Source organism: Balaenoptera borealis (genome assembly GCF_965194805.1).
Source record: "Balaenoptera borealis genome assembly, chromosome: 15".
Taxonomy (NCBI): domain Eukaryota; kingdom Metazoa; phylum Chordata; class Mammalia; order Artiodactyla; family Balaenopteridae; genus Balaenoptera; species Balaenoptera borealis.
The window spans coordinates 42,786,735-42,813,945 of record NC_138871.1 but is presented as its reverse complement, the minus strand read 5'-3'; the positions used below and the strand labels follow the sequence as shown (position 1 = coordinate 42,813,945).

General features: G+C 34.4%; 2 protein-coding genes across 7 annotated transcripts in view; one reads left to right on the top strand and one right to left on the bottom strand.

Annotated features, from left to right (window-relative positions):
- VRK2 (VRK serine/threonine kinase 2) overlaps positions 1–21,015 on the top strand; it is a 90,008-nt gene extending 68,993 nt beyond the window's left edge. For 2 of the 3 annotated variants that reach the window (XM_082358237.1, XM_082358238.1), the window contains exons 9-13: positions 1,714–1,834; positions 4,211–4,278; positions 8,025–8,191; positions 13,354–13,515; positions 20,639–21,015. In XM_082358237.1, coding sequence (XP_082214363.1) covers positions 1,714–1,834; positions 4,211–4,278; positions 8,025–8,191; positions 13,354–13,515; positions 20,639–20,983 — 863 coding nt within the window. In that variant the 3' untranslated portion in view covers positions 20,984–21,015. The remainder of the gene's footprint in view (positions 1–1,713; positions 1,835–4,210; positions 4,279–8,024; positions 8,192–13,353; positions 13,516–20,638) is intronic. The other variant, XM_082358239.1, reaches the window with a different exon arrangement.
- FANCL (FA complementation group L) overlaps positions 18,214–27,211 on the bottom strand; it is an 80,594-nt gene continuing 71,596 nt past the window's right edge. For 2 of the 4 annotated variants that reach the window (XM_082358285.1, XM_082358283.1), the window contains 7 exons: positions 27,061–27,211; positions 24,823–24,906; positions 24,278–24,323; positions 24,117–24,198; positions 22,812–22,928; positions 21,397–21,468; positions 20,951–21,087 (listed from right to left, as the gene is read on the bottom strand). In XM_082358285.1, the coding sequence (XP_082214411.1) occupies positions 21,052–21,087; positions 21,397–21,468; positions 22,812–22,928; positions 24,117–24,198; positions 24,278–24,323; positions 24,823–24,906; positions 27,061–27,211 (588 nt within the window). In that variant the 3' untranslated portion in view covers positions 20,951–21,051. Of the gene's footprint in view, positions 21,088–21,396; positions 21,469–22,811; positions 22,929–24,116; positions 24,199–24,277; positions 24,324–24,822; positions 24,907–27,060 lie in introns of all 4 variants that reach the window. The other 2 variants (XM_082358282.1, XM_082358284.1) reach the window with 2 other exon arrangements.

The window sequence follows — 27,211 nt, the reverse complement described above, 5'->3', positions numbered from 1 at the left end:
CCATTTTAATTCTGATTGTTTTTCCTCAAAGGGCCTCTTGTGTGTAGCCTATGTCATCCAGACAGGTGCCAGAATATAATTTTTCGAAAATTAGAGGACGTGAATTTTTTTAAGTGGTGGTCATCAGGAATTGCCACAATGGAAAAGGGATTCGTGAACACATCTGTACAAATGGAACCATTCCATTATTAATGGGAGATTTATTACTGAAGAAATCACTACAAAACAGTGTGGTAGAGATTGTGTTTTTATTTTAATAGGGGAGCCAAGTCTTGCATTAGTACATTGTTGAAGCTTGTGCAGAAAGTAAACAGTACCCATGGGACTGTCGCATTCTGCTTGACTGAAGGGCCTTTAATAATCCAGTACTCTAATAGCAGTTAAGATAGAGTATGTGTAAGAGCTAATCTTGTCTTCTGCTTTTATAGTAACTTGTGTATGGTGACCAAAAGTAGTCATGACGTGCTAGCGGCATTGTTCTTTGTAGATGACTTTTTAAACTAAACTAAGTTTACTGAGTGGCTTTTCAGAATGTATGTAATGAAAGACAATAAAACCAGGATACCTGTTTACAGCAGGTTTAACAGCCATGTATTGCACTTAGGAGATTTTGCATCCCTACACAGATGAACATTCAAGTAATGGTAGAAATGTAAGCCAGCCTATTGTTTTGCAATTTGGAATGGTTATAAAAATGAGTTTACTTTGTGGCATTCTGTTAATGTTTTAATCATTATTTTCAGTAATATTTGTTTATATTTGACATGTTTCTGAGATTGTTTTTGTCCTTCTTTTGCAATCAGTTACTTTAAAAAAAATACAGAAAATTATCATGAAATTAGTCTATGGCACTAGTCTGTAGTTTTACATAAATGATATTTACAGTGGCCTCAAAATGTTCTTTTACTGCATTTTTTTTTATGAAAAGCCATCTTATATTAAATTACGGAAACCTCTCTCTGGCTTTAAAATTTACTTCCCACCACCTGCACCCCACCCCTCATGCACACTGTTTCTTTACCTTTATATTTTTTATTCAGGAGATTTGATCAGAAGTTCGCTTTAGCACTGCTTATATCTAAAATAATGTTTGTAAAATTTTAGATCCGTGTACCCAAAACAGCAGGCGTATTTATCCTGTACTTTCATTAAATTGAAAAATCTTAAGAAAGACCTGTTTTTTAATACTGTACACTAGATGGCAGTTTTGTCATATTCTTCCGATTTCCAGTGCTGCTTGTATGAGTGGAACAGGAAAGGCCATCAGTGTTTAGTCTGCACTTGAAGGGTCTCTGCATGACCAGTGCAGACCCCATGGACTTCCTGGAACATATGTTAGCAATTTAGCCGCAGACATTTATTCCTTTGTTTTACTGCTCGGCTCTCTGAGAAAGTGTTGGTGCCAGGTTATGGGTTGTCTGGATCATGTCAGAGGCCATGGAGATCAAGTTCATGTGACAGGCCAGACTAAGGAAGGATGAAGTCGGAGGAGGTGAGGAAACTGACCCTTACTTTCAACAGCAAGAAGTCACTGCCTTTCTGTGGACCGGGGCCAAACGCCCGGGCGTTTAAGCTTTACTCCAGCTGAACAAACAAAACACATCGCCCATTTGGCTTTTTCATATTTCATCAGTGGTAGTTCATTCCGTGATTTCTCTATTTCTCAAAAATGACTTATCCCTCATCTTTCTCTCTTCATGCTTCTTCCTATAGCCCTGTCCAGACGCAGTGACCTTGAAATCCTCGGTTACTGTCTGCTGCGGTGGTTATGTGGGAGACTGCCCTGGGAACAGAACCTGGAGGACCCTGTGGCTGTCCAGGCTGCTAAAACAAAGTACAGATTTTCAAGTATTCCGTTATGTACAGCGCCAGGTCTGAAGGGATACATCAAAGCGAGTTAATATCTCAGAGAAGACTGCCATTCAACCTATTCATTCATTCAACCTATTCATTCAATAGGATAGCCAAAGCAAATTTCTTAAATTTGAAAAATATTTTAAAAAACCCAAACAGCGTACAGACATAAGATCCATTAAGCTAACACCTACGAGACCATATGTATGAGAGTTGTAATACAAAATAAAAAGTGAAATATTTGTTCCTTCACACGGTGTTTTCCAAAGCTTAGGTTCTAGGTGGTGGTATTTTCAAGGAAGAGTATTTTCAGATTAGCATTGTACAAGTATATGGAGTTAGTGTGAGCTTGGTGTGATTGATATTAACTGTGCAAAGCAACAAAGTGAAATGGGACAAACAGGGCTTATATTTTTCAAGTGAGAGCAACATACGTTGTTTTTAATCCTGTTATTGGGGGGGAGTGTATGTTTTGTTTCTTAAGGAAGAAACAAACAAAATTCGTATATGAGGTGTTTATGTACGAGATCATTTTGCAGCCACATAAACATTTTAATATTCCACATTCAGTTTTTATCACCTAAACTCTATTAGGATGAGAATTAGGTTAGACTGAGTATAGAGTGGGTTACTATTTTACTGTTTTTCTCACTGATCAGGCCTAACAAAAAGTCAATTGCAGGTAGCACACAGCATAGCCAGTTTTTCATCATGCACCAAGATATTCTCAACAGTAGTTATCCACAGATACAATATCACAACTGGAAAAAGCAGCTGTATTTTAATAGGGCAAGTCACAACAGAAGTTTACAAAAGGGGTAGCTAGCTGATCCATAGACATCGGTCTTTCTAATTCAGTGTGGCATCAGTTCTTAATAGAGAGGAAAGCTAGCCTGCAGATACAAAATAATGCAGATTACATTTGTGAATACTGACATATATTGTATGAAATATTTCTCCACTTGGAATCTTGATCGTCCTAGTCCCTTTCCCAAAACTAACACATTTACATGTCAGTATTAGAACTATCTAATCACTTACTTATTGCAGTGATTGATGTGTCCATATAACCCTCAGGTAACTAACATTTTTCAATATATGGGTCAAGTCAAAGGACAGTAATGGGCATATATAAAGTCTTGGTTTCCAATTTTCCACCTCAGTTTACCTAACTTGAATAAAATACTTTATTTAAAGGACTAGCATTTTAATTCCAATGATCCTATATGTGTTTTTCTTTTAATAAGACTTACTAATATTATTTTAGTCTTTTATCAATATGCATATATAGATGCCTTCATTGTACATATCTCTAATGAATATACCTACATGTATATATTTGAATATAATAGGGTATTACATAAATAATAAAATATAATGCTAATAAACATAATCTCCATTTGTATTTTGGGGCCCCTTGCATATGTTAATATATTCATTTTGACCTGATTACTAATATAAACCTATTGACCAATAAAGCTAATATTGTATTATGAAGTTTATAATTAAGACATATATATATATAATTAAGATACGTACATATATATATCTCATATATATATATAAGACATGATCAAACTTTTTATATAGTACATAATCATAATTTATTCAACTTGCTGAGAAGGCATAACGCTGAATTTCCCCATAAGGGCAGGCTTGTATATTTAACCATAATACTGTATCTCCCATATGCCCTTTATTTTCCTAACATAGGGTAATATTAGATCAGTGCATTTATTGTTGCAATTCTGCCTGTGCCTGAGTTTGTGAATCAAACATTCCTATCAGTAATTTTAGTTGAATGTTTATATATTTGTGGCTGAAGCAACTTAAGAGATTTGTACTTGTTCAATCTAAAACACTGGAAAGTGTTAGAATAATGGGTTTTTTGGATATTTCTTGTTAACCTGTTTAATCATGGCATAGCATAAAGCAACTGCCCAATTGAGAATAATATACATAAAATATTAAATAATTTGCCCCTCCCCAGTGCTGAGTACGTGAGGAAAAATATCCTGAAAATCCAGATAAAATTTTTCTATGTATTTTTTTCTTGAGGTTTTTTTAAAAAAAATCATGTATCCCTACTTCTACATTTCTACACGTACAGACCTTGTATTAAAGCATTTATACTGTAGTTCTACATTTAGTTTCTAGCTGATTGATATAAAATCAATCAGTGAGATTTGAGGGATCTCCCCCATCCACTTACCCTCTTACCCATTACAGGTGGGTGAAAAAAAAAAAGTATGGAAAGTCACATTACTGGTGACCTATAGAGTTCTGTTTTCTAATCAAAATAATAAATCACAGGATTGCAAACAAATTCACTGTGCGTTACTCTGTTTTGTTTTAGTCTGTTGGATGAGCTGCCTGAGTCGGTGCTTAAATGGGCTCCTTCCGGAAGCAGTTGCCGTAAGTCAGGTGATAACTTCTGTCTTCTCCTATATGATTTACAGCTCACCACATTTGTCACTCTTGTTTTGTAGCTTTTGCTGCACCCAGTCCCATTCCCACAGTGGTGGGAAGAAACTTTCCAGGGTTACAGATAGGTTGCTAGAGAAGAGAATGTTTAGATCCTCTTTTCATTAGGACACAAGAATGCTGCAAGAACATATGCAGGCAGCGTTCTGGGCTCTGCTGATGGCATTGCTTTCTTTTAGATGTATATTTTGGGAATCATGCACAGGTTTAATGGTCAACTGTATCTGGTATTTCTAGAGTGGACTTTCTGTTTTTGTTCTTATGTGTGTTGCTGAAAGAACAGAAAGTTGATCTAAGGAAAGACTACTTTCAATTAATAATTTAAAAAACCAAACCATTAAACACTTGAATGCTGTTTAAGACTTGGGTTATAGTCTGACTCAACAGCCAGAAAAAAAATTTTGGATTGGCAAGGCATATGACCTTGGGATTCAGAGTATATTTCATTAAACAGGTTTCTCTTTCATGTTAGTATAGACCACTTCGGAATTCTTTAATTGGTAGTGCTATCAGTAAAAATAGTAAGGCAATTCAGCATTACCCAAGTGCCGCATGGCACATTATTCAGCACCGAGTTAACCACCGAGTGAGACTGCCTCACAGAGCAGAGCCTGCTTCTGCTGTCCGGCTTGCTTTCTCTCCGAGACAATAAGCAGAGTGAATCTTGATCTCTGTTTCTACCGGGCAACTTCAAAGTTAGCTTTTAGCTGACTTATGAAAGTAAATATGTACGCTGAGTGTCTAGATAAGGTCAAGTAGTATCGGTTTCCACATGAGAGTTTAAAAGTAGAGTTAAATCATCTTAAACGGATACTTACAGCCCTTCTTTGACCAGAAACCAAAATTTTCATTTCCTTAGGAAATGAACAGACCAGCTCTGTTTTCCCACCTCCATTTCCCAAATCCCACAAGTCTGCCCAATGTGAGTCTTCTGCTTCCCACTCTCTCTTGTCCCTTTCCTTCTGATGGAGGGAGGCAAACGGGAGAGTAGTATTCTCATTTGGGGGGATGGGTTGAAAGATGAAAACTTTTCGTTTATGTAACTGCACTGAGTAACTCAGTCAATATGCCAGTATTCCTTTTTGGCTAATATTCTTATTGGCATTTTTACCAAGTCACACAGCTTTCATTTTACTCAACAGGACAGCAAAAAGAGAGATGAGGAGATGTTAAAAATTTTTTAAAATTGTGTATCTCTTTTCTTGTCTCTCACGCACAAAAGGTAACTGTTCAGTTTAGGATTAGGAAAGAAAGCCCATGTGCCCTGGATCGTACACAATAAATGCTTATGGGCCAGTGTCTATTCTGGGGCACTGCTATTGCTAAATATAATATTTGAGTGGTACGAGAAATGGCGGGAGGAGTGCCAGGCTCCTCTTTTTCAGTACAAACCATTTGTTTGGGTCTATACTATTATTTTATAAAATGCAGATTTCTATTTCTAAAGCACAAAACGTTGAAACTTTATTATTAACTGAAGGTCTCTTAAGTTAGTTGGTTATGCTTAAGAGAGTGGGTATTGCTAGCATGAGAATTAATCCGATTTACAGAAGGTTTATTACTAAGACATTTTATGAAATAAAACAGCTGAGAAGTTTGCAACATGCACGTCCAATTCAGTGTAATAATATCAATAATGGTTTCAAAAGTTTCTATCTCTTGAAATGATAGTAATGATACTTAATATTTCACTAGCTTAAAAAGCAGATGATTCAAGAATATCATAATTTCATACTACTCAAAGCATTTGTTTTATAACTCTGGAAATATGCTAGTAAATTAAAAGGTGTACTTAATATAATAAATCCAGATCTTGAAAGGCTAACATTTAAACCGGTACAATATCACAATCATCTAAGCGTCAGGTTTATCATAATATATTCATAACAGAGGTGGCTCTTTTCTTTTTCTCCCTCTCCTACCTCACTGGTACCTTATTTTTTCAAACCCCAGACCCATGAAGGCTTTGCAGCACAGCTGCTATCAGCTGGTGGAGTGCCAGGAGTCTTCCTTTGTCTTCTAACAGTGATTTGTGAAAAGTGTCCCCAAAATATTCAGCTCTCTTCTTCATTTGGGATATTCTGGTTAATAGAATTGTAATATATACCAAACTGGGCTTACCAATCTTGAAAGGAACAAAGAACAACAGAATATTCATATTAAAATGGTAGTGGATGTAATTTAATCTTTTTTCTTTTGGATCATCTCTTCAAGAATTGGACGCCCCCAAAAAGGGCTTCTGGAAACATGAGTTATAAATGTGATGAAGCTGCAGCACTTCCTAGTTACAGAGATCTGGTCGAGCGAGTGCTAGATAACAGAATTTGACATCTTATACATTAGAGAGGAAAAAAGGAGGTTGCAGAATTGCCACAGTATCCAAAAAACCAAAAAAACTCTGGAGCCAGGAGTTTTCATTTTAGCCGCAATAGCCTTATGTTCCTGGAAAATAGTTGTGGACAATACAGTGTAAAATGGTCACTCTCTGACTTTCCTTGCGGGGGAGAGATGATGACTATTCCTTTTGGAATTTTTCCCTGTAGGGAGTGAAACCCAGTGTCTCTGCAGTTCCCCACTTGAAAGGAGGTAGGCCTGGAAGGGAGCGAAGATTTAGGAAGCCAGTTCTGCCAAGCCACGAAGCTTCCCCAATTTCCCCACCATAGGATATAAACAACTTAGTGAGAAAATAAGAGGTACTTGTGTCTGGGTCAGTAGTAAGTTTTTGAAGAGGAAAGGCTTGAAAAACTAGTTTATGGAGTATAAACATCTCTGTAAACAAATGAAAACATGCCAGTTTTTAAACAGTGTATGGTATTATCACTTATTTCTCAGATTGAACCTCCACCTGAAACAAAAATGCAAACTACATTTGTTGTAAAGTGGCTATATTTCTAATTTTTGGTTACTGATTCTACTTGTACTGTATTTAAAAGTTTGTAGTTCATAACTTTATTTGTGGGGAGGTCACTATACCATTCTAGGGAAGAGAAAAAATAAAAGGTGGCAACTTCTCACCCTTGTGCTCTAAATCAGAAAGGCTATGCCATGATTGCACTGGGCTAGCTAGGTATGCAGGACTTGAGCGAGGTTCGGCAGATTCTAAAGTCAGTCACGGCTAAAACTGTAGAATTCAAGGTCACTTCTAAATGAACTGTTGTAATCTCAAAATCAAAGCCTTAATTACAATTTGCAATGATTTTTTCCTTTAAAGTAAGGACGTTTATAGTATTTTTAACTGAATTTTTAGAACTTCAAAAAACTTACTTTTAACTGAATTTTTAAAATTTCAGAAAGAAGTGTGAAGCGTGGCTGGTCTGTTATATTATTCATGTAGTTCTTAGTAGTTGCACCCTATAAATCAAAATCACTAACTATAATTTTAAAAATTTGCTTCTTTTGATGAGTGAATTGTAAACATATCAACAAAGATATGTTTAAAAAAAAAAAAACCACTAGTTTCTCCCATCTTGTCCAATCTGTAGGTCACTAGATTTCAGTCATTTTTGGATATCATTTAAAAGAGTACTTTCCTGTTGAACTGCTCATTCTTAGTTTCTTCGAGGGGGGTGTATGTGTGTGCATGCACTTGCTTGTGTAAGAGAAAAACAACAGATTTTGAGAATATTGGAGTTTTGAAATTTTTTTCCAATTATGAATGACATATTAAAAAATTTAATACTTCACAGGTGAAATAGCCCAGTATTTGGTATGTGCTCATAATTTAGCATATGATGAAAAGCCAGACTATCAAATGCTCAAGAAAATTCTGAACCCAAGTGGAATACCTTTAGGACCACTGGAATTTTCCCCTGAAGGAGAGAGCTTAAATGTGCGTACTCCAAATAATCAAAAGGTAAGTAACAGTCCCTGGAATCCAGTGATGACCTTCTGTGAAGCTTATGTACCAAATGAAGTTGTTTTAGGTGTCAAAATGAGTTTGACAGTCCTGTTTCTTACTTATATCTAATTCTTATATCCCATGAGCTCCGAGAAATTTTATTGAAGGTTCCTTTGACTTGTTGTCTTTAAGAGAAAAATAGTAGGATCTGTGGCCTGTTGTGTATTATTAAAGAAATAAAGCAGTCACTGATGTCATAGAGATAGGACTAGGGTAAGATATTAAAGGCTTTATCCATGGAAACCTTTTTTTGCTGCTTTTTTTCAGATTTTCTTTAGTCATCCCTCTGTTTTTGCTTACCCTTGGCCATAATTTGGTGGTGGTAATAATATTCTTAAATTTTACCAGAATATTTGTATGTGCTGATATTTCAATCTATAGAAACAATTCTTTTTTGCAAAAAGTTATTTTTTAAATTTACACCTTCCACTTTATCTTCCAACTGACTCCCTCACAGCAACATTTAAAAAAAAAAATTAGAACTGGAAACAACACAAAAGAATTAGAACTTGAAACATTTTTTAAGAAGGTGGGAGAAGCCTGAGACTGCTATCAGCAACATTACTGAACGGGCAACTAAATGTCTAATCCTGCCTTGACACTGCCCATGTGCAAAAAAAAAAAAAAAAAAAAAAAAGGGAGGGCTTTGTTTCCTGATGCATGTACATTAAGGTAGGGTCAGGATGTCATTCATTTTTAATATTTCTTGTGAACTTTGGATCATCACAAGTATTCATGAGCCAAGAATGCAGGATGCAACCTAATGTGACTGATAGGCTGCTAGATGAATGGTGAGTCAAGTATCAGTGCACAGATGGTTCTGATTTGCTGAATTTTGTAGCTGCTGCAACTGAAGACATAAAATATCCTTCTAGTCATAAATTAGCTCTTTGGAAGCAAAACCTTGGCACCAGAGCTTTACAACCTTCAATTAGTAGGGAAAGAAGTATTTGAATGACTGTGGTATTGACATCTGTAGGCCTGCATAGTAATCATTCCTAATAGAAGAGAATATCTGTTTGAGGAGGTTTTGCATGGCTAATTAACTACCAGTGAGAATATGTAATTTTTTCATGATCTCCTGATTGTCACCTTTCTCTCATGATACAATTACATTTTATTGTAGCAAGTGCCTCACAAACCAATTGTCAGCACTATTTACGTATTGCAGAAGGCAGAACAAAAGTTCATGTTTAATAAAAAGCCACTGGATTTTGATCTTGGTAATTACTGAGACTTATTTTAACAGTTTTATTGACTTTTGTGTTTTTACCACTTTTGCAACAAAACAAAGAGCCATTTCCTTGACATAGTATTTCCCTTGAAATAATAGCCAGCACTTAATCTACACTAATTTAAGTAGATTTTTTCCTTTTTTGTAGTTTTTCAGTTTCATAAACTTAATTGAAATATAAAAGAAGCCATTTAAAAAACTGATAGCTATATCCTCTGATATAAAATTCTAATTATTACCCACCAGAATTTTCAGTTTCATCAAATTCAAAGGATGTTTGTTGTGAAACCATTTTTATATGCAGAGATAGAACATAAAACATTTTTTTCCAGTGAACCTCAATCAAAAATATTTTATTCTTCCCTTTTGATTAGAGCACTTTGATTATGAGTAAAAAGAAAACACTAAGAATAATATGCATTCTTAAGACTCTAGCTAATTTCTGTTAACAATATGATCAGCCTCAGTATATAGACATTAAGATCAATCAGGGATATATTTCATAGCAGATCAATATTTACTGAATAATGACTTTACTTCTGTAGTATTTTGAGTACACTAATATATTTGATAATCATAAAATATAGGTTCACCATATGTGACCACACCTTAAATTTCTTTTTATTTTTAAATTAAGTTGACAGATTTTGAAATGCTGCAAAAACCAAACTTGAAAATGATCAAAAGCACAGTATGATAATGTAAACTGTCCTGAACTCAGTTTTCCTAAATGATCAAGGATAGTTTCCACAGTTGATTGCTTCCATAACAAAAATCATTTTTAAGTCCAGAATGAATATCAATCACATGGCCCCAAATTTCTCTCTTTTTAGACAGAATCCCCTCATTAGTAGCTAAAGATATTTCTTGTTACTCTATACATGGATCTAATTATTTAACAAAATAAATAATGAACTCTGGACTTGTACTTTTTGGACAAAGATACTTAAAAAGAAGTCAGTGGACCAGGAAACATATATAGATAGATAAATAAAATGTTTCTATGATTCAGTATTCAAAGGAAAGTTATGAATGTTTAATTTTTTAAGTGTTATTTCCCTCAGTATGAGTGGTTTGTGCCTTTTAAATTTAGTAGTTATAACAAAAATATGTTTTGGTTAGGTATTATAAAATAGCACATCACCGTAAGAATCTCAGCAAACTTACAGCATCTTTTTGCAAAAAAAAAAACCAGAGGGATTTATCCAATACTGGGTTTTACTAGGCATCGTAAACTGTTCCCTATAAACTGAACCTTCTTCTTGAAGTCCTCAAATACTGTTACTGGAGTTAAATTGGAAATGAACTTTCGTCAAGGTAGTACAGACGTTGATATTTTTTCCTGAAAAGCAAATCTTTTGGGATATTTGCTTTAATCAAAATGATACTACGTACAGCTGATACTACTCTCTAGTAGTTCTGAAGGCTCTGGCATTGTCATATTAGAAGAATCTTATCATCAGGGCTACCTCAGTCTATTTATGCCATCCATTGGGATGTAATGTCCAAAATTCACTGAAGGAAACAATTCAGTAAGAATGCTTATTGAGGTGAGCTAAAGCTCCAGGATTCCTGGATGAGAATGCTAAAGCCAAGCTAGAAACCAGCATTACTGGAGGCCTCAATTCAACCCTTGAATAAGCCATTTCCTCAAGAGCCAGTAGTGGATCCTTTTATCAGTTTACCAATATCGCCCTCCTTATTCTGATGCGTGAATCCATTTTGTAATTTTATAGACACCTGAGCACAAGTGAGCCACTCACCCTTCCCGAACACTTTACTAAGGCAGAGGACTAGTTGTAGGTCATAGTTAAAATGTTCAAGCTATCCTACATTTCAGACAAGAAAAAGTTTGTTTCTTCATTCACCCTGAATCTGAGGTTCGTATAGCAAATCCAGGGGTGAATAGATTATTACTGGTAGTAGTAATCTTTGTATTGAACTTAAAAGCTTACAGAATTCTTACTTGAGCTTTAATTCTCAAAGTAATTCTGTTAAAGTTGTCTTCATATTTCTTTTCTGTATGAGAAAAAGAATATAAATTCTTAATTATAAGCACATTTTTGCTTATTGAATTTTAGGAGTCCAAAAGTATTCCTTATTTTGTACAACAGTCTGAAGTGCCAATGAAGAATTAAATAAAAATTACCTTATTTGAATAGACACTTTCTGGAAAGTGACACACATTTGGATAGTATCCTTCTATTTGATTATGTGGGATACCCAGAGTGTCTTCTATATTTACTTTTTTTTATCTTTGAGAAAAAGTTTTACTCTGTTCACAATTAAGTGTTAAACTTCATGATCCCACTTCACTCTTACCATTTTAAAAGTTTCCCTAGAAATAGAAATTTTCCATAAATTGGATATCATTTTGTTTATTAGCTAGAAGTGCTCATGGCAGCACAACTTAACCATCCAGCCAACTGACAGCAAATCCAGGAGGCATAGTCTCTTCCAGGAGGCCTCAGAGAGGGCTGAATATATTAGACCGAATTTTGTTTGTACATCAGAGGCTCCCAGACCAAAAACTGTTATACCTAAAGTGCCTAGCATATAGGAGGCACTAAAATTCTCAATATCTCAACTAATCCTTTCTGTCACAGAACACATTTCATAATGATTGGCAAGCCAGCGTTTTATTAGGATAGAACTATGTACAGCAGCCTTGGGAAACACTTTGTTTCACACTAGTGGTATGATGGGCATTTATTACCAAGATAACTTCAATGGAAAACTGGCTCAGAAGGTGGTTACACATGAATTTTCCTAGGAGTTGGGGAGAGTTGAGTGGTAGAAATAAAGAACCCCTGAGTGACCAGAAAGCAATTCCAATTTCCAGGTTACTGAGAAGCAATGGCTTTGCTATCCTTTGAGAAGCTGGGATCCAGGAGGAGGGGTGAATAAAGAATGGTGTTGTGACAGCTTAAACCTAGCCACAAAACACCAGCATATTTTAAAGGGAAGGAGTGAACACACTTGGCAATAGAAGCTAAAAGTTGAGAGACTACAAATTAAGGCTCTGCTTGCCCAGCCAATGTAATTCATTCTCTAGTTTGGCACTGGCTACTCCATTATTTCCCCTTGTACTGTTCCTATCTTCTGCCCCCTATTTAACCCATGAAAAAAGGTGACGGCACTTTCAGCTGCTGTAAACATGAAGCTGCTGAACAAATACTTCACATAAGGATCTTCACTGTGGCTTTCAATCTTCCAACTGTATTGTGGGATCTGCCCTTCTATTTCTGTGTCTACTTCAAGGTTATTGAGAGCCAGTCATCCCCCAGATAACAGCATGGTGTGAAAAAGAAACCTTAGAGACAGCAAGCTTGTTGTAGAATTTAACCTCTGATACTGGTACACAGTATTAGATGACATGGACTGTTATTCATCTGCTCAAAGGTTAAATTACCTGTATAAAAAAGTAAGCAACATCATAAGCTCCTTTTGTATGTTCACATTAATTAGGCTCACTTCAATGATAGAAAACTAAGATTCTAATTAATAAGAATTTAATCTGAAAAGATGTCCTGGATCCACTGCCAGCAAAGGTTAATAATGAATTCATGTGCAGTTTTCAAATGTGACAGTTTTCTGTAAAAATGCTGTTTTCAATAAGCAAGTTATCTATAATTTCTAAAGAGTGCACAACAGTGACACTGATTTTAATTGGTCTTGTCCTATTGATGAGAAAAGGCCTGGATCTTGCCAACTACTGTACTTTTCTATAATTTCCATTTGTTGGTTTCCTCTTTATTTCTTCCTTTTTTCAAAGCTTGGCAAGTATAAAATTTTCAAGAATCTGGACATGAATGCATTTTTTTTTTTTTTACAAGTGTCAGAAGTTTTCCTTATATATTATTACTTAACTCTGTATCAACAGGTCGATTCACGAAAGGTTGCAACAAAGCAAGTCAATCAGATGCAAAATAGGTTACTAGAAAAAAAAGGCCCCAGTGAGAGAAGTGCTGAGTCCTGTGCAACGTGGAGAAAAGTGCAAGAGGAGGAGAAGCTGACTGGGTTGTTTAACAGTGAAACAGCGCAGGTGAGAGGCATTTTGTTGTTGTTGTTTCCCTTAATATTACATTAGAATATGCCCTTTGGGAATAAAGACTTTTATTTTCTCCTGAGGGCCAAGGTTGTACAGTTTTGTTAAATGAGAAAGGACAGAAAATATCCTATCCAGTGGATAAAATCAAAGCAGCCAAAACCAGTTATCATAGAAACAGAATGACAGTGAGCACATTTGCGTGCAGATCTGATTTCTTTCTTTAGCCCGAGAATCTAACGAAGTGCACTTGAATTTGTTAGGCCGTCTACGATCCATGAGGGACTCACTGTATTCCGTACTGTTACGTTGGCTCCTCCAGTCTAACCCATAAGCAGATGTGAGAGGGTCCCTGTCACTGTGGTTGTATTTCAAAATGATGTACTTTTATATCATCCTATCATTTGTTTGGCTAGTGAGTCACCTTTAGCAGATGCCTCATTCAGGCAACAGCAAAAGTCTTTCCTAATTTAACCTTTTTTGACAAGGAGAAGCATACAAGGTATTTATATCTGCAGTGAAAAAAAAAAAATTTCCCAAAACGGCTAACATTTTATATGATTTCAACATCATTTTCTCCAAATGGTTTCAGGTAGTTTACAATATGGAACAAGATAATGCTCCCATCTTCTATCTCCCCCCTGTTCCTCCCCCCCCAAAAAAAAAAACAATTGGTTAATCAGGCAGCTGGGATGTTAATCATTAAACTGAGCACTGAATTTGGCTCTGAACTTCCTGGCAGCCAAGGCAAAAATTAGAAGCCTACAAGTTAGGCATTTCTCATCTAACTAGCAAGCATACAAGTTTATCTAGAGAGAAAAATGCTTTTTTTTAGTACTAATAGGAATCTTTTGCATTTATTCTGTTATACAACAATAGTAGCATCATTTCCTTTTTTTATTTTCAAATTGATATAAAGGAATCTACTTCAAGAGGACGCATTTTATAGTTCCCATTTATAAAATTAAAGACAAATATTGCTTGGTGACAAAATTTAGATATTCTTGAGTGCTCTTTTTCAACCCTCCATTGTATAACTACATCATAATTTGCATATCCATTCTCCTATTAGTGGGTACCTGGGCTGCCCCTGTCTCAAGCCACCATGAATATAGTTGCTCTGAATGTTCTGACACAAGTCCTTTTATGGATATGTTTTGTTTGTCCTGAGACGTGGAATTGCTGGGTCATGGGGCAGATGTATGTTCAACATTATTAAAAGCTGACAAATACTTCCCACTTTATACTCCCATCAGTAACATATGTGAGTTCCATTCATTCCACAGCCTCCCCACTATTTGGTGTTTGTCAGTCTTAATTCTAGTCAACCTGTGTATATTAGTATCTCGTGGTGATTCCAATTATCTTTATCTGATGACTAATAATTGTGAGCACCTTTTCCTGTGCTGACTGCCCATTCATATACCTTCTTTTGTGAAGTGTCTTTTCAAGTTTTATCCATTTTTATTTGAATGGTTGTCTTTCTATTATTAAGTTGTAGGAATTCTCTATATATTCCACATATAAGTCTCCTGTCCAATGTCTATATTGTGGATATGTTCTCCTAGTGTGCAGCCTGCCTATTCATTTACTTAACAGTGTCTTTGATGAGCAGGAAGTATTTGTTTTTATTTGAAATTCAATTTATCAATTTATTATTTTTTTTCTGTAAAGAAATCTTTGCCTACCTCAAGGTCACAAAGTTATTTTGCTATATATTTTTTTAGAAGGCTTATAGTTTTAGCTTTCATATTTGGGTCTATGAGCCATCTCAAATCAGTTGGGTATGGTGTGAGATAGGGGTTGAGGTTCCTTCCATACTGAAAGCCAGTTATCCCAGTACCATTTCTTAAAAAGATTTTCCTTTTCCTAATTAAATTTCTTTGGAGCCTTTTTCAAAAGTCAGCTGACTGTATAAGCATGGGTCTATTTCTGGACTCTCTTTTCTATCAATCTGTTCCACACTGTATCAATTACTGTAGCTTTATAGCAAGTTCTGAAATTAGGTAGTTTAAGTCCTTCAACCCCTTTCTTTTCTTCAAAGATGCCATGGCCATTTCAGTTCCTGGTCCCCTCCATAAAATTTAAGAATCACCTTGTCAGTTCCCACTAAACAGCACAATGGGATTTTAATTGGAACTACACAAAATCTAAAGATCAGTTTAAAGGGAAATGAAATCCCAGCAACATTTGAGTTCTCCAATGCATGAACCTAATACTTCTCTCCATTTGTTTCTTTCAACAATGTTTTGTAGTTTTTAGTGTAGATATCCTATACATCTTCTATTAAAATTATTTCTCAATATTTTTGTTTTTAATCCTATTGTATATGTCATTTTTTCAAAAATTTTATATTCCAGTTATTTGTTCCTGGTATATAGAAATAAAATTGATTTTGTATATTGACCTTGTGTCTTGGGATCTTCCTAAAATTCACTGATTAGTTCTAGCAGTTCTTTTGTATTCTTAGGATTTTCTATATCATCAATCATGTTGTCTGTAAATAGAGTCTTCTTCCTTTCCAACATGTATGCCTTTCATTTATTCCTTTCATGTCTTATTACACCTGCTGGGACCTCTAATACTATACTGACTACTCAATATAGTAATGAGAGTGGGCATCCTTGTTCCTGATCTTAGGGGGAAAAGCATTCATTCTTTCACCATTAAGTATGATGTTAACTGTAGGTCTTTCCTAAATGCCCTTTATCAGGCTGAGGAAATTTCGTTGTATTTATAGTTTGTTCGTCATGAATGGGTATTGTTTTTGGGGATGTGTTGAGATGATCATATGATTTTTCACCTTTACTAGTATAATGAATTGCATTGATTTTTGAATATTAACATTTTATTTCTGGAACAAATTCCACTTAGTCGTGATGTGTTATCATACTGAATTCAATTTGCTATTTTTCCGTTACAGATTTTTATATTTACATTGATGAGGGATAGTGGTTGGTAAATTTTCTTTTCTCTCAATATCCTTGTATGATTTTGTTTTCCAGTCATTATATAAGTTACATTAGAGGGAAGTGTCTATTTTCAGAAAATGTCTCAGTAAGATTTGCCTTTCATAAAAATGACAGTTTAGAAAGAAAACTATCTAGGTCTAGAGTTTTGTTGTAGTAAAATTTCAAATTATGAATTTACTCTCTATCACAGATATAGTGATGATTAGATTTTCTTTTTCTTCTTGTGTCAGTCTTGGTAATTTGATCTTTCAAGGAATTTGTCCATTTCATTTAACTTGTCAAATTTGTCAGCACTATATAGTTCATGATATTCTCTTGTTATACTTTTAATGTCTTCTTTATCCATTCCTGATAATGGTAACTTTATTCACTTTGCTTTATAGTGACACTGTCTCCTCAGTCCTAAACCATGGAAAGCATTGGTCTTTTCTGCATCACTATATTTTTGTCATTTTGAGCATGTCAGTATAAATCAGATTATACACTATGTAAACTTGTTGAGATTGGCTTTATTTCTTTCACCATAACACCCGTGAGATCCATGCAAATCTTGCATCTATTGATAGTTCATTCCTTTTAATTGCTAGGTAGTATTCTGAGGTATGGATGTGTAGTGTTGAAGAACATATGAGTTTCTTCCAGTTTTTTGCCTTTCACCATGTAGTATGATGTCAGCTGTAGATTTTTGGTAGATGTTCTTTATCAAGTTGAAGTTCCCCTCCATTTGTAGTGTACTGAGAGTTATTATGAATGGGTGTTGAATATTGTCAAATGCTTTTTTATATCTATTAATATGACCATATGATTTTTCACCTTTATACTGTTACTATGGTGGATGACATTGATTAATGTGAATACTGTGAATTACTGTGAATACTGAAACACTCTTACATTCCTTGAATCAACCCCACTTGGTCATGTCGTATTATTCTTTTCATTTGTCATTGGATTCACTTTGTTAGTATTTTGTTGACGACTTTTACATCTCTAATGAAGACTGTTGGTCTGTAGTTTTCTTTTTATTTTATTGTCTTTTTCTGGTTTTGGAATCAGGTAATGCTTGCTTCATAAAATGAGTTGAGACATCTTCTAATTTCTGGAAGAGATTGAGTAGAATTAGTGTTTCTTTTTAAATGTTTCAGAGAATTCTCCAGTGAAACCGTCTGGGCCTAGAGATTTCTTTTCCTTTTTTAACTATGAATTCAAGTTCTTTACTAAGACTGTTCAGATTATCTATTTCAAGAGTGGACAGACTTTCCTATAAAGAGCCAGACAGTAAATATTTAGGTTTTACAAGTCATATGGTCTCTCTTTTGTTCAACTATGCATTGTAGTGCAAAAGCATCATATACAATAGGTAAACAAATGAGTATAGCTGAGTTCCAGCAGAACATTTATGGCACTGAAATTTGAATTCCATGTAATTTTCAAGTGTCACAGAGTATTTTTTCCAGCCATTTAAAAATGTAAAAACCATTCTTAGGTGGCAGGTTCTACAAAACAGGTGTTGAGCTGGACTTGGCCTGCAGACCACAGTTTACCACCCCCTAATCTATTTCATCTTGAGTTATTTTTGATAATTTGTGCTTTTCTAAGAATTGGTCTATTTTGTCCAAGCTGTTGTATTTTTATTTGTAGAACTGTTCATAGTATTCCTTTATTTAAATTCTCTAAATGGAATTGAAGCCTATAGTAATATTTCTTTCCAAATATCAGTAGTTTGTTTTCTCTTTTTTGGTCAGGTTTATCAATTTTATTGGTCACAGAGCCAGCTTTTGTTTGAGTTTTCTCTATTTTTGTTTTGTCGATTCCATTGATTTCTGCTCTTTTTATTTCCTTCATTCTGCTCTGTATTTCCTCTTTTTCTAGTTGCTTGAGGTAGAAACAAGCCTCAATTATTGAATTGAGACTTTTTTTTTTTTTTTTAATAAATTTATTTATTTATATTTATTTTTTTTTTTGGCTGTGTTGGGTCTTCGTTTCTGTGCGAGGGCTTTCTCTAGTTGTGGCAAGTGGGGGCCACTCTTCATCGCGGTGCGCAGGCCTCTCACTGTCGCGGCCTTTCGTTGTGGAGCACAGGCTCCAGACGCGCAGGCTCAGTGGTGGTGGCTCACGGGCTTAGTCGCTCCGTGGCATGTGGGATCTTCCCAGACCAGGGCTCGAACCCGTGTCCCCTGCATTGGCAGGCAGATTCTTAACCACTGCGCCACCAGGGAAGCCCGAGACTTCTTTTTTAATATAAGTATTTAGTATTAGAGATTTTCCTTCTAACAGTGTGTTAGCCATGTCCCATATATTTTGATACGTTTTCATTTTCATTCAGTTCAATATATTTTTAAGTTTCTCTTGGGTCTCTGACCCATTCAGGAGTTTTTTTAAATTTTCAGATGTTTGAAGATTTTCCTGTTCTTTCCTTCTGCTTGATTTAGGTGTATTTTCTTTTTCTATTTCAGGTGGAAGATTACGCTACTGATTTGAAACCTCTATTTTTTTCCAATATAAGCATTGAATGCTATAAATGACCTACTGAGTCCCCTTTTAACTGCATCCCATAAATCCTTATATATTGTATTTTAATTTTGTACTTTCCCATGAGACTTCTTTTGATGTCTTGGTTATTAGGAGTGTGTGGTCTAATTTCCAAATGTTTAAAGATCTTCTGTTACTGATTTCTAATTTACATTATTATCTGAGAACATGCTTTGTATAATTTTGTGTTTGTTAAGGTTTATTTCATAACCCCCAGGATATGGTCTATCTTGGTGAATATTCCAATTGCGATCGAAAAGAACATGTCCTCTTCTGTTTTGGGGTGTAGTGCTCTATAAATATCAGATCCCATTGGTTTGTGTGATCTAACCTTGCTGTTTTTGTCTAGTAGTTCTCTGTTAATTACTAAGACTGATGTTTTCTAGTAAGGAGGATGTGAGCTGCTGCCTCTTTGCTGTCCCTTGCTTAATGCAAGGCAATGGTGGTCAGTAGGGCTATGTACCAGTAAAACTTTACTCACAAACAGGCAGCTAGCCAATGAGCCACAGTTTTCCAACCCTAGCCATAGACTGTCTCCCCCGATCAGAGCTCTCAGTAAACTGAAGACAGCTGGTAGTTAAATCCTTTGATGAGTGCCTTCCCATTTGACATCATTTGTTGTTGCTTAAAGAGAGATAAGGTATTTAGGTCACACAAGAGATGATTCTATCTTGAAATTTTAGTAGTTTGACTTCTATTCTTACCTAGACGGGGATTAACTAGATCATCCACTTCTACATGTAACTTATATGTAAATGCAGCTTAGATTAGTTTACCTGTAGCTCTCAGCCTTTAGAAATATGATTTGATGGTGTATTTCTTTTTCTTTGTGGAAGAACAGTGCTTTATGGGCCTACTGGAGTAACTATTATTAACTCATTTTGCCTTTAGTGAATTAAGCTGACAAAACCTTAGGAAAATTGCATTCATGTGACTTTGTTAGCTCTCAGGCAGTAAAGAGTAGTTTATAGTTAGTTATCTCAATAATTTATTTCTTTTTAATGGAGAAGCTAAAGAGCCTTCAAGACATCTCTTTTGACACAGTGAAACTAATTTGTATAGACTGCTTGATTCCTTTTTGCTTAGGAGATTAGGGTGAGCATCTTTTCTTAGATCAGCTTCTGGGCAAATAAAGATTTTTACCAGCTGTCTTGTCGAGGTCTGTTATGGGAAGATGTCAATCTCTGGTGCTCCGGCAGGAGGCTGCAGGGGGCAGGCCACTGGCTAAGGCCAGTCGTCTGTGGGTGCACAGCACTTGCCCCACCATCTTGCTCCAGTGCTTCTAGCATCTTTAATTATTACTGACCAAAAAGCCTTCTAATTATTACTATTTTTTCATATTCTAACCTATTTTTAGATTATAAATTATTTAAGAAATAGCCTACTTCTTGGTTTAAAAGAACCAATCATCAATCAAATTAACCAGATTTGGTCGTTTGATGCTAGTAAGTACTTTATAAATGCTTAAAATCAAGAACCTAAAAATAACTTCTCAGGAAAAATAAAACACACAAAAACTTGATCTTGTGTAACAAATTTTATTTAGCATTCTTATAGAGTACACAAAATAAACACTTGGATAACTCAAACCTAACAAACACATATGTATTTTCTCATAGGAAAGCACAAGGAGAAGACAAAAATATTGTGAGTCTCAAGAATTTCTGAATGAAGTAAAAAGTTCTCCACAAAAATTCAGCAGTATACAGTTCCCCAGTTCATTTTATGAACCCCATCAAGATTTTACCAGCCCAGATATGTTCAACAAGTCAAGCTCTCCATCTTGGTACACATACACTTCTACAACTGGTATGGAGGTCACAGAATTAGACAGTTCTACAGGATTTTGGCTTACAATTTCCCAGTTTACTCTTAGTGAAGAGATAAAGGCAGATGTATATTATTATGGCTTCACCATTCTTCTTCTTTTGATATTAGTATGTCTTGCTTTATATTTTCTCTAAAGATATCAAATAAAATCCTTTTGATAATTTAAGTTTCCAGTTCTTCACAGAAATGTTGCATTCTTATTTCAGGCTTTTCTCCCAGACATTTTCAAGGTAAGTGGCTTATAAAAAGAGGAATGCTTTATATTAGAGATGGTGTAATGATTGATAGAGTTTGGAAAATACTTTTTAAGGTTCAGATCACCTAGGAAATCTAGAAAAGGGGTTAACATTTTTTTGATCAAAGGAGAAATCTGAAAATTAAAATGTTAATAGGGACAATTTATCTTAGAAATTTCTTTTTTTTAAATACATAGATTGACAGATGTTTCCAAAAATTTTATATAAGCTGATATACTATACAGCTATCTTCTAAAACACTTTACTAAAGCTAGGCACATTTTATGAAATGTGATTAATAATTTGCTTACCTTACTACAATATGGACATTCACCAAATATCACGTTAAAACTCTGTCTACTAGTCAGTAGTCCTCTCAACCACTGAAGATTTTAAAAAGAGAAGAAAAAGGGAGCAGTGTCAACATGATTACATATTACAGGTACTCCAAATAAATATTTTTTTCTTTTTGAGTGCATTATATTTTTACGCCAGATGATTTGCCTTCTTAATTTTCTTTTGCAAGAGTGAGAGCAACATCTCCTGAGCCAATACCAAACTACTAAAATGCTGAATAACAAGGGGAAACCAGTATGGATTTCAAGGTCTGTACCACTGATTTATAAGCAAATTATAGGCCCCTTTAAGAATCTGATAAAAAGTATGCACCTTCTCTACCCCCAAACAGATGTACACAAAAAGTTAAGTCCATGGGGTTCACAGACCCTCCCTAAATCCATTAATCACAAATTAAGAACTCCTGCTATAAAAGAGATCGTAGGCTCTTTAAAATTTAGGTCTTAATTCTGATCTTAATCACCAATAGTAGGGTTATTTCTCAATCCATTAATTACAAGCAGGAGGCAATCCATTTTTAAAAATTAAATGAATTTTCATTATTACAAAAGAAAGCACATGTTCCCTTAAGAGTATCTCTATAATTAGACCTAGTATTCTATGATTTTATATAAGGTAAATTGACATCTCTACCTAAATTCTCCACTGTTAAACTGCAGCTAGCACCAGCCGCTATCTCTAATCACAAAAATCAGGAGGTAATATTAAGGAAGTTTTTAAAAACTGAAAGCACTATACAACTGCAAGTCACTTTGTATACAGATGCACATACAGTTAGTCATATGTCCACTGTGCCCTAAGATGAATGCTAGAGAGCAAGTGACTGCAGACAGGAAGGAAAGCAGACTTCACATGTATTATATATACAGTAAATAAAGTGTCATTGACTAAGAGTGTTGTGAGTTATTTAGATCATAATATGCATTCTTCTCAATATCAAAAGTAGGATTATTACATTTATTCTATACTTAAATATGGCCTGAAAAAGTAATATGTACTCTACAGTACTAGCTCCCTTTCACCTTATTGCCACCATTACTCCTACTTGGATGAGTTTACGGAGTTTGCATTGTGGTTACATGAGATATTTACAGAAAGATTCCAATGTTCCATCAGTTTAATTTGTTATGCATCAATAAACAGTCCATGAGTATATTCTAGATACATTTTCCCACTTCTTGGATACTTTAGGACATTTATAGATTCATTAGTAACCACGAAGAAATGAAATACACATTTGGAATGAACTGTTAAAGGAGATAATGGCAATAAAAGATCACTATTGACTAAACAGATTTTAGATTGTTTAGATTTCAAATATGCATATTTCCTATGCTGTTATTAGTCTTACTGATATTTTTATTTTTACCTCATATAAACATATTTGATGGAAAGGCTGTCCACACCGTGAATTATCACACACTTGATCAGGAATGGCACCATCAAGTTGATAGGCATAACAAATTCCACAATCCATAGAAAAATCCTTCAAAAGAAAAGAAATATTGGGGGATGGGGTGGGGGGAAAAATGAAATATTTATAAGAATACACAAGGTGAAATAAAAAAGAATGAATAATATGGTATTAGATACTATTAAATTTTTATAAAATTTTTATAAAGGTAACTATATTGCTATGTTACAGAAAATACAGTCACATCACTATTTAACACCTTAGAAAAGCTATCTGTAAGAGAGGGCTTCCTTTTTCATCCAATAAATAATATACATATACTAAAAAACAGATTCTACTTTTGGCTCACAAGATGTTTCGTGCTAAAGTAATATTCCCACTATGTACATCAGTATAATGCCACTGCGGTATGCAAAGACAGGAACTGACATTAGCTGGTGATTATACTAAACTTCAAAATTCTGCAGCTAAAGGAAAAAGACAAAAACATCCCCACCACTTTAGTAGTCTACATTCTTAGCAGCTTTGTCAAAAATCAATTCTTAGTTTATCTTTGCAGTGTAGTAGTGTCTATTCAATTTTGAAAAACTACGCTGCCAACCTTCACAAACACTTGTTTCAAGCTAATTAGAACTTTATTTCAGTCATCCATAAGCAGATAGTATAGAAAATCCAAACATCTCATTAGCTACATTGGACCTTTCCCCCTATTTTTTTTTTTTTTAAATGTATTTATTTATTTTTGGCTGTGTCGGGTCTTTGTTTCTGTGCGAGGGCTTTCTCCAGTTGCGGCGAGTGGGGGGCCACTCTTCATCGCGGTGCGTGGGCCTCTCACTGTCGCGGCCTCTCTTGTTGCGGAGCACAGGCTCCAGACGCGCAGGCTCAGTAGTTGTGGCTCACAGGCCCAGTTGCTCCGCGGCATGTGGGATCTTCCCAGACCAGGGCTTGAACCCGTGTCCCCTGCATTGGCAGGCAGATTCTCAACCACTGCGCCACCAGGGAAGCCCTCCCCCTATTTTTAATAATAAAGATGTCATTAATCACTTTACTGCTACAATGACCATGAAAAAAGTACACTTATAACCACCAATCAAAGGTTAACAAGTTCTTTGATGCAACTGCTGCTTGCAGTTCAGAAGTCTGTTATAATATTCTTCCAGTTCCTTCCCTTTCAGCCTCATTTTTCTCTGGTGCCTAAAAGAACATTTGACTTTCATTATGCAACACTATTTGGAATATCAAAGCACTGATAGGACTTACAGATTTTTCCAGGATAGCACGAGCTGGAAAATCAATTTCTAAAACATCTTTCAAATTTTGTAACAGACTATTTTCTGGATCCCTGAAAATATGAAAAAAAAACCTGTTATTAAATTTGTAAAATCATAGAAAAGTAACAATTATATTGCAAAGATACCTACCACAAATGTATGTTTCTGCTCAGCCTAATTCCCAGGGGTTTTACCACTTCAAATATTTAAAAAAAAAAAAAAAAAAAAGTTTAATAATTTAGGGTTTGCTGCTCTTATTTTGTAAAGTCACATTTGGCACAGAATTTGTCTCTTTTTATTGAGCTATAACTGATAACACTGTATTACAGATTTAGGTGTACCACATAGTGATTTGGTATATGTATATATTGCAAAACGATTACAAGTTTAGTTAACATCTGTCATCATGCAGTTACAAAGTTTTTTACTCTTGATGAAAACTTTTAAGATCTAATCTATTAGCAACTTTGAAATATACATAATATTTGTTAATTACAGGATTTGTTTCCTAAGTACGTGATTAGAAAATCTAAATCATATTATATATTAAAAAAACACAGAAGTACACAGTTCACAATGAGACATTTTCATTTAAGATGTTTACCATTATTAATATGTTAGAATAATATTTAATTACAGTGGTAGACAAATATTTTATAATTCTGTTAAAAACATTTAAACCTGAGATCTCATACCATGGTCAGCTCCAAGAAAACAGCACTCAGGAAGCATAGTAGGATGCCTGGGGTCTACCTCTATATTTATCGAAGCATTATTCCCTAGAATAAAAGAATATTAAAGCTTTTAGAAGTAGAACAGATAATGAAACAAAAAATAAAGGAGTATTTGTCTGGGTATTTATTTCATTGTGTACCCAAGGAAAGATTAACAAATTGTATTGTATATATATAGTTTTTTATAAAGGTAAATATACTACTAATTCATAATTTAACAAAAAGAAGTAATTTGAAGATTTTGATCATGACTAAAGATTTGGGGATCCCAAGTTTCAAAAAACAGAGCCAATCCATAAGTTAATATAATTAGTTTAGATACGAATTCTGGTCAGAATTCCATTAAAGTCTGAATAAAAATTTTCTAGAGTGATAAAAATCTTTAATATATAAAAATTACAAGTCACAAGTTTAAGAAATAATCTAAATGATATCGTAATATCCTTGAAAAGTAATAGAACAAACATAAAAGACTAAAAATACAATAAATGGTAAAAATAAATGTTTAAGAATTGAGTTTTATAAAAACATTTTCTGAAATCTTTATCTCCCTGTGAAGCTTTCCTGGATAAGTTAACAAAAGCTATTTCTACTTGGCACTAAATTCTTTTATAAATTTTAACTGTACTAGAGTATGTACAAATTTCAGAAATTTTATTGCTTTTTTTGAAGGTACATAGTGTGGTTGTTTAAGGTTAATTTGGATTTCATTTTTCTGGTAAAAATGTCTTGATAAATTCTATACACTATAGCATAATCCTCTGGCTAAGGTTGGCAACAATATAAATACAATTATTACAGATCTAGCAAAAAGAGGTAATCAAGTAAAATAAAAAAGTAAGTCCAAGTAATTCAGTAAGAAAAACAAAATCACAAAAAGTTAATTTATAATTTCATTGGTTAATGCATTTTTTACATGAACACATATTCCACGTTAGCCTTTAGCAACGTCACCTAATGGCTCCAGAAAGTACTTTCACTTAACAAAAATGGTTGTAATTAACTAATCTTTTGATTAATTTGCTGAAAACTTGGTGCTAAAAGGGCAAATCAATGCCTGAAGGAAAAAAAAGGAGCTAAAAGGTAAATATAGGGAGAATGAATAAATACCAGGTTGTTTACGCTGAACAATGAGAAATAAGAAGTATATTTAGTCATAACCTAAGAGAAATAATTATTTTAATGGGGACATTAAGATAATAAATTACTACACTTCTTTGAAGAAAATATTTTCATTTTAATATCTACTTGTTCACAAATATACCATAACTTGGTTAATTATTCCAAATTAAATACTGTTAAGACTTTTTCAAACTTGGTAAGTAACAATACTGTCTGTAGAATTGCTGCATAATTATACTTTCCTCTTCTCATAGTAACATGTCACTTTTCCCCCCAGATAATCTATTATGCCTGGGGAGAAACTACTAATTCGGATATGATTCACATCAAAATATCAAAATATCCTTCATAACTATATAGTATTTACTGTGAACTCAAATATAGTTTAAAACATCTAAAATCTTGAGAGGTTGAGCTTTAAAACTGACTTCATGTATTGCTTGCTCATAATGAGAATACATAAAACAATCATCTCATAGTAAAGAGAATATGGTAATATTTCCAGGATGATATTTATGGTTATTCCACATCTTATTAATTTCATATATTTATAGTAAATACTTAAAATATATTCAATTATTATTTTGTAAAGCTTTCTTTTTACTCTTCAATGGCATGCATGGCCACTTCAGGTTCTTTTACCCTCCTCTATATTTGTGTCAGAAAATATTCCCAAACTTGTTCGTACTAATCTTGTCTAGTTTCACAAATGAAGACTTCATTATTTCTAACATACTTTTTTTCCTAAGTAATGGAAGTTTTGAAAAATCTACTCCACAATTTCTGTGCTAACTGAAAGCTAATTAAACACTATCTCTGAATGCTACTTCCATGGATTAGATCATCACCTTTTGTAATGAAACACCACAGTACTTGCCCTTTCTACTTGAAATATTTACATTTAAATACATAGTAATAAAAGAAATCATAGTTCATCTCCCAAAGTTTTAATAGTTGACTTCATACAAAAAACGTAATCTAAGAGTCCAATGTCATCTTAGATTCATTTTCCTAAGTAATACAAAATACAATCAAACACCTTAAAAAAAAACCCTCCTTAATCCTCTTTTACTCTACCTAATGCAATTCTGCGTGCTGTAGCGCTCCTTGTAGGTTTTTCCGGCTCAAGTACCCAAGTCTTCTCATCAATTTCATCCATAACATCCCAGAATGCCTTCAGTGATTCCAGTGCTGCCAAAAACTGACTATGAATGCTTATTAAGGAGCT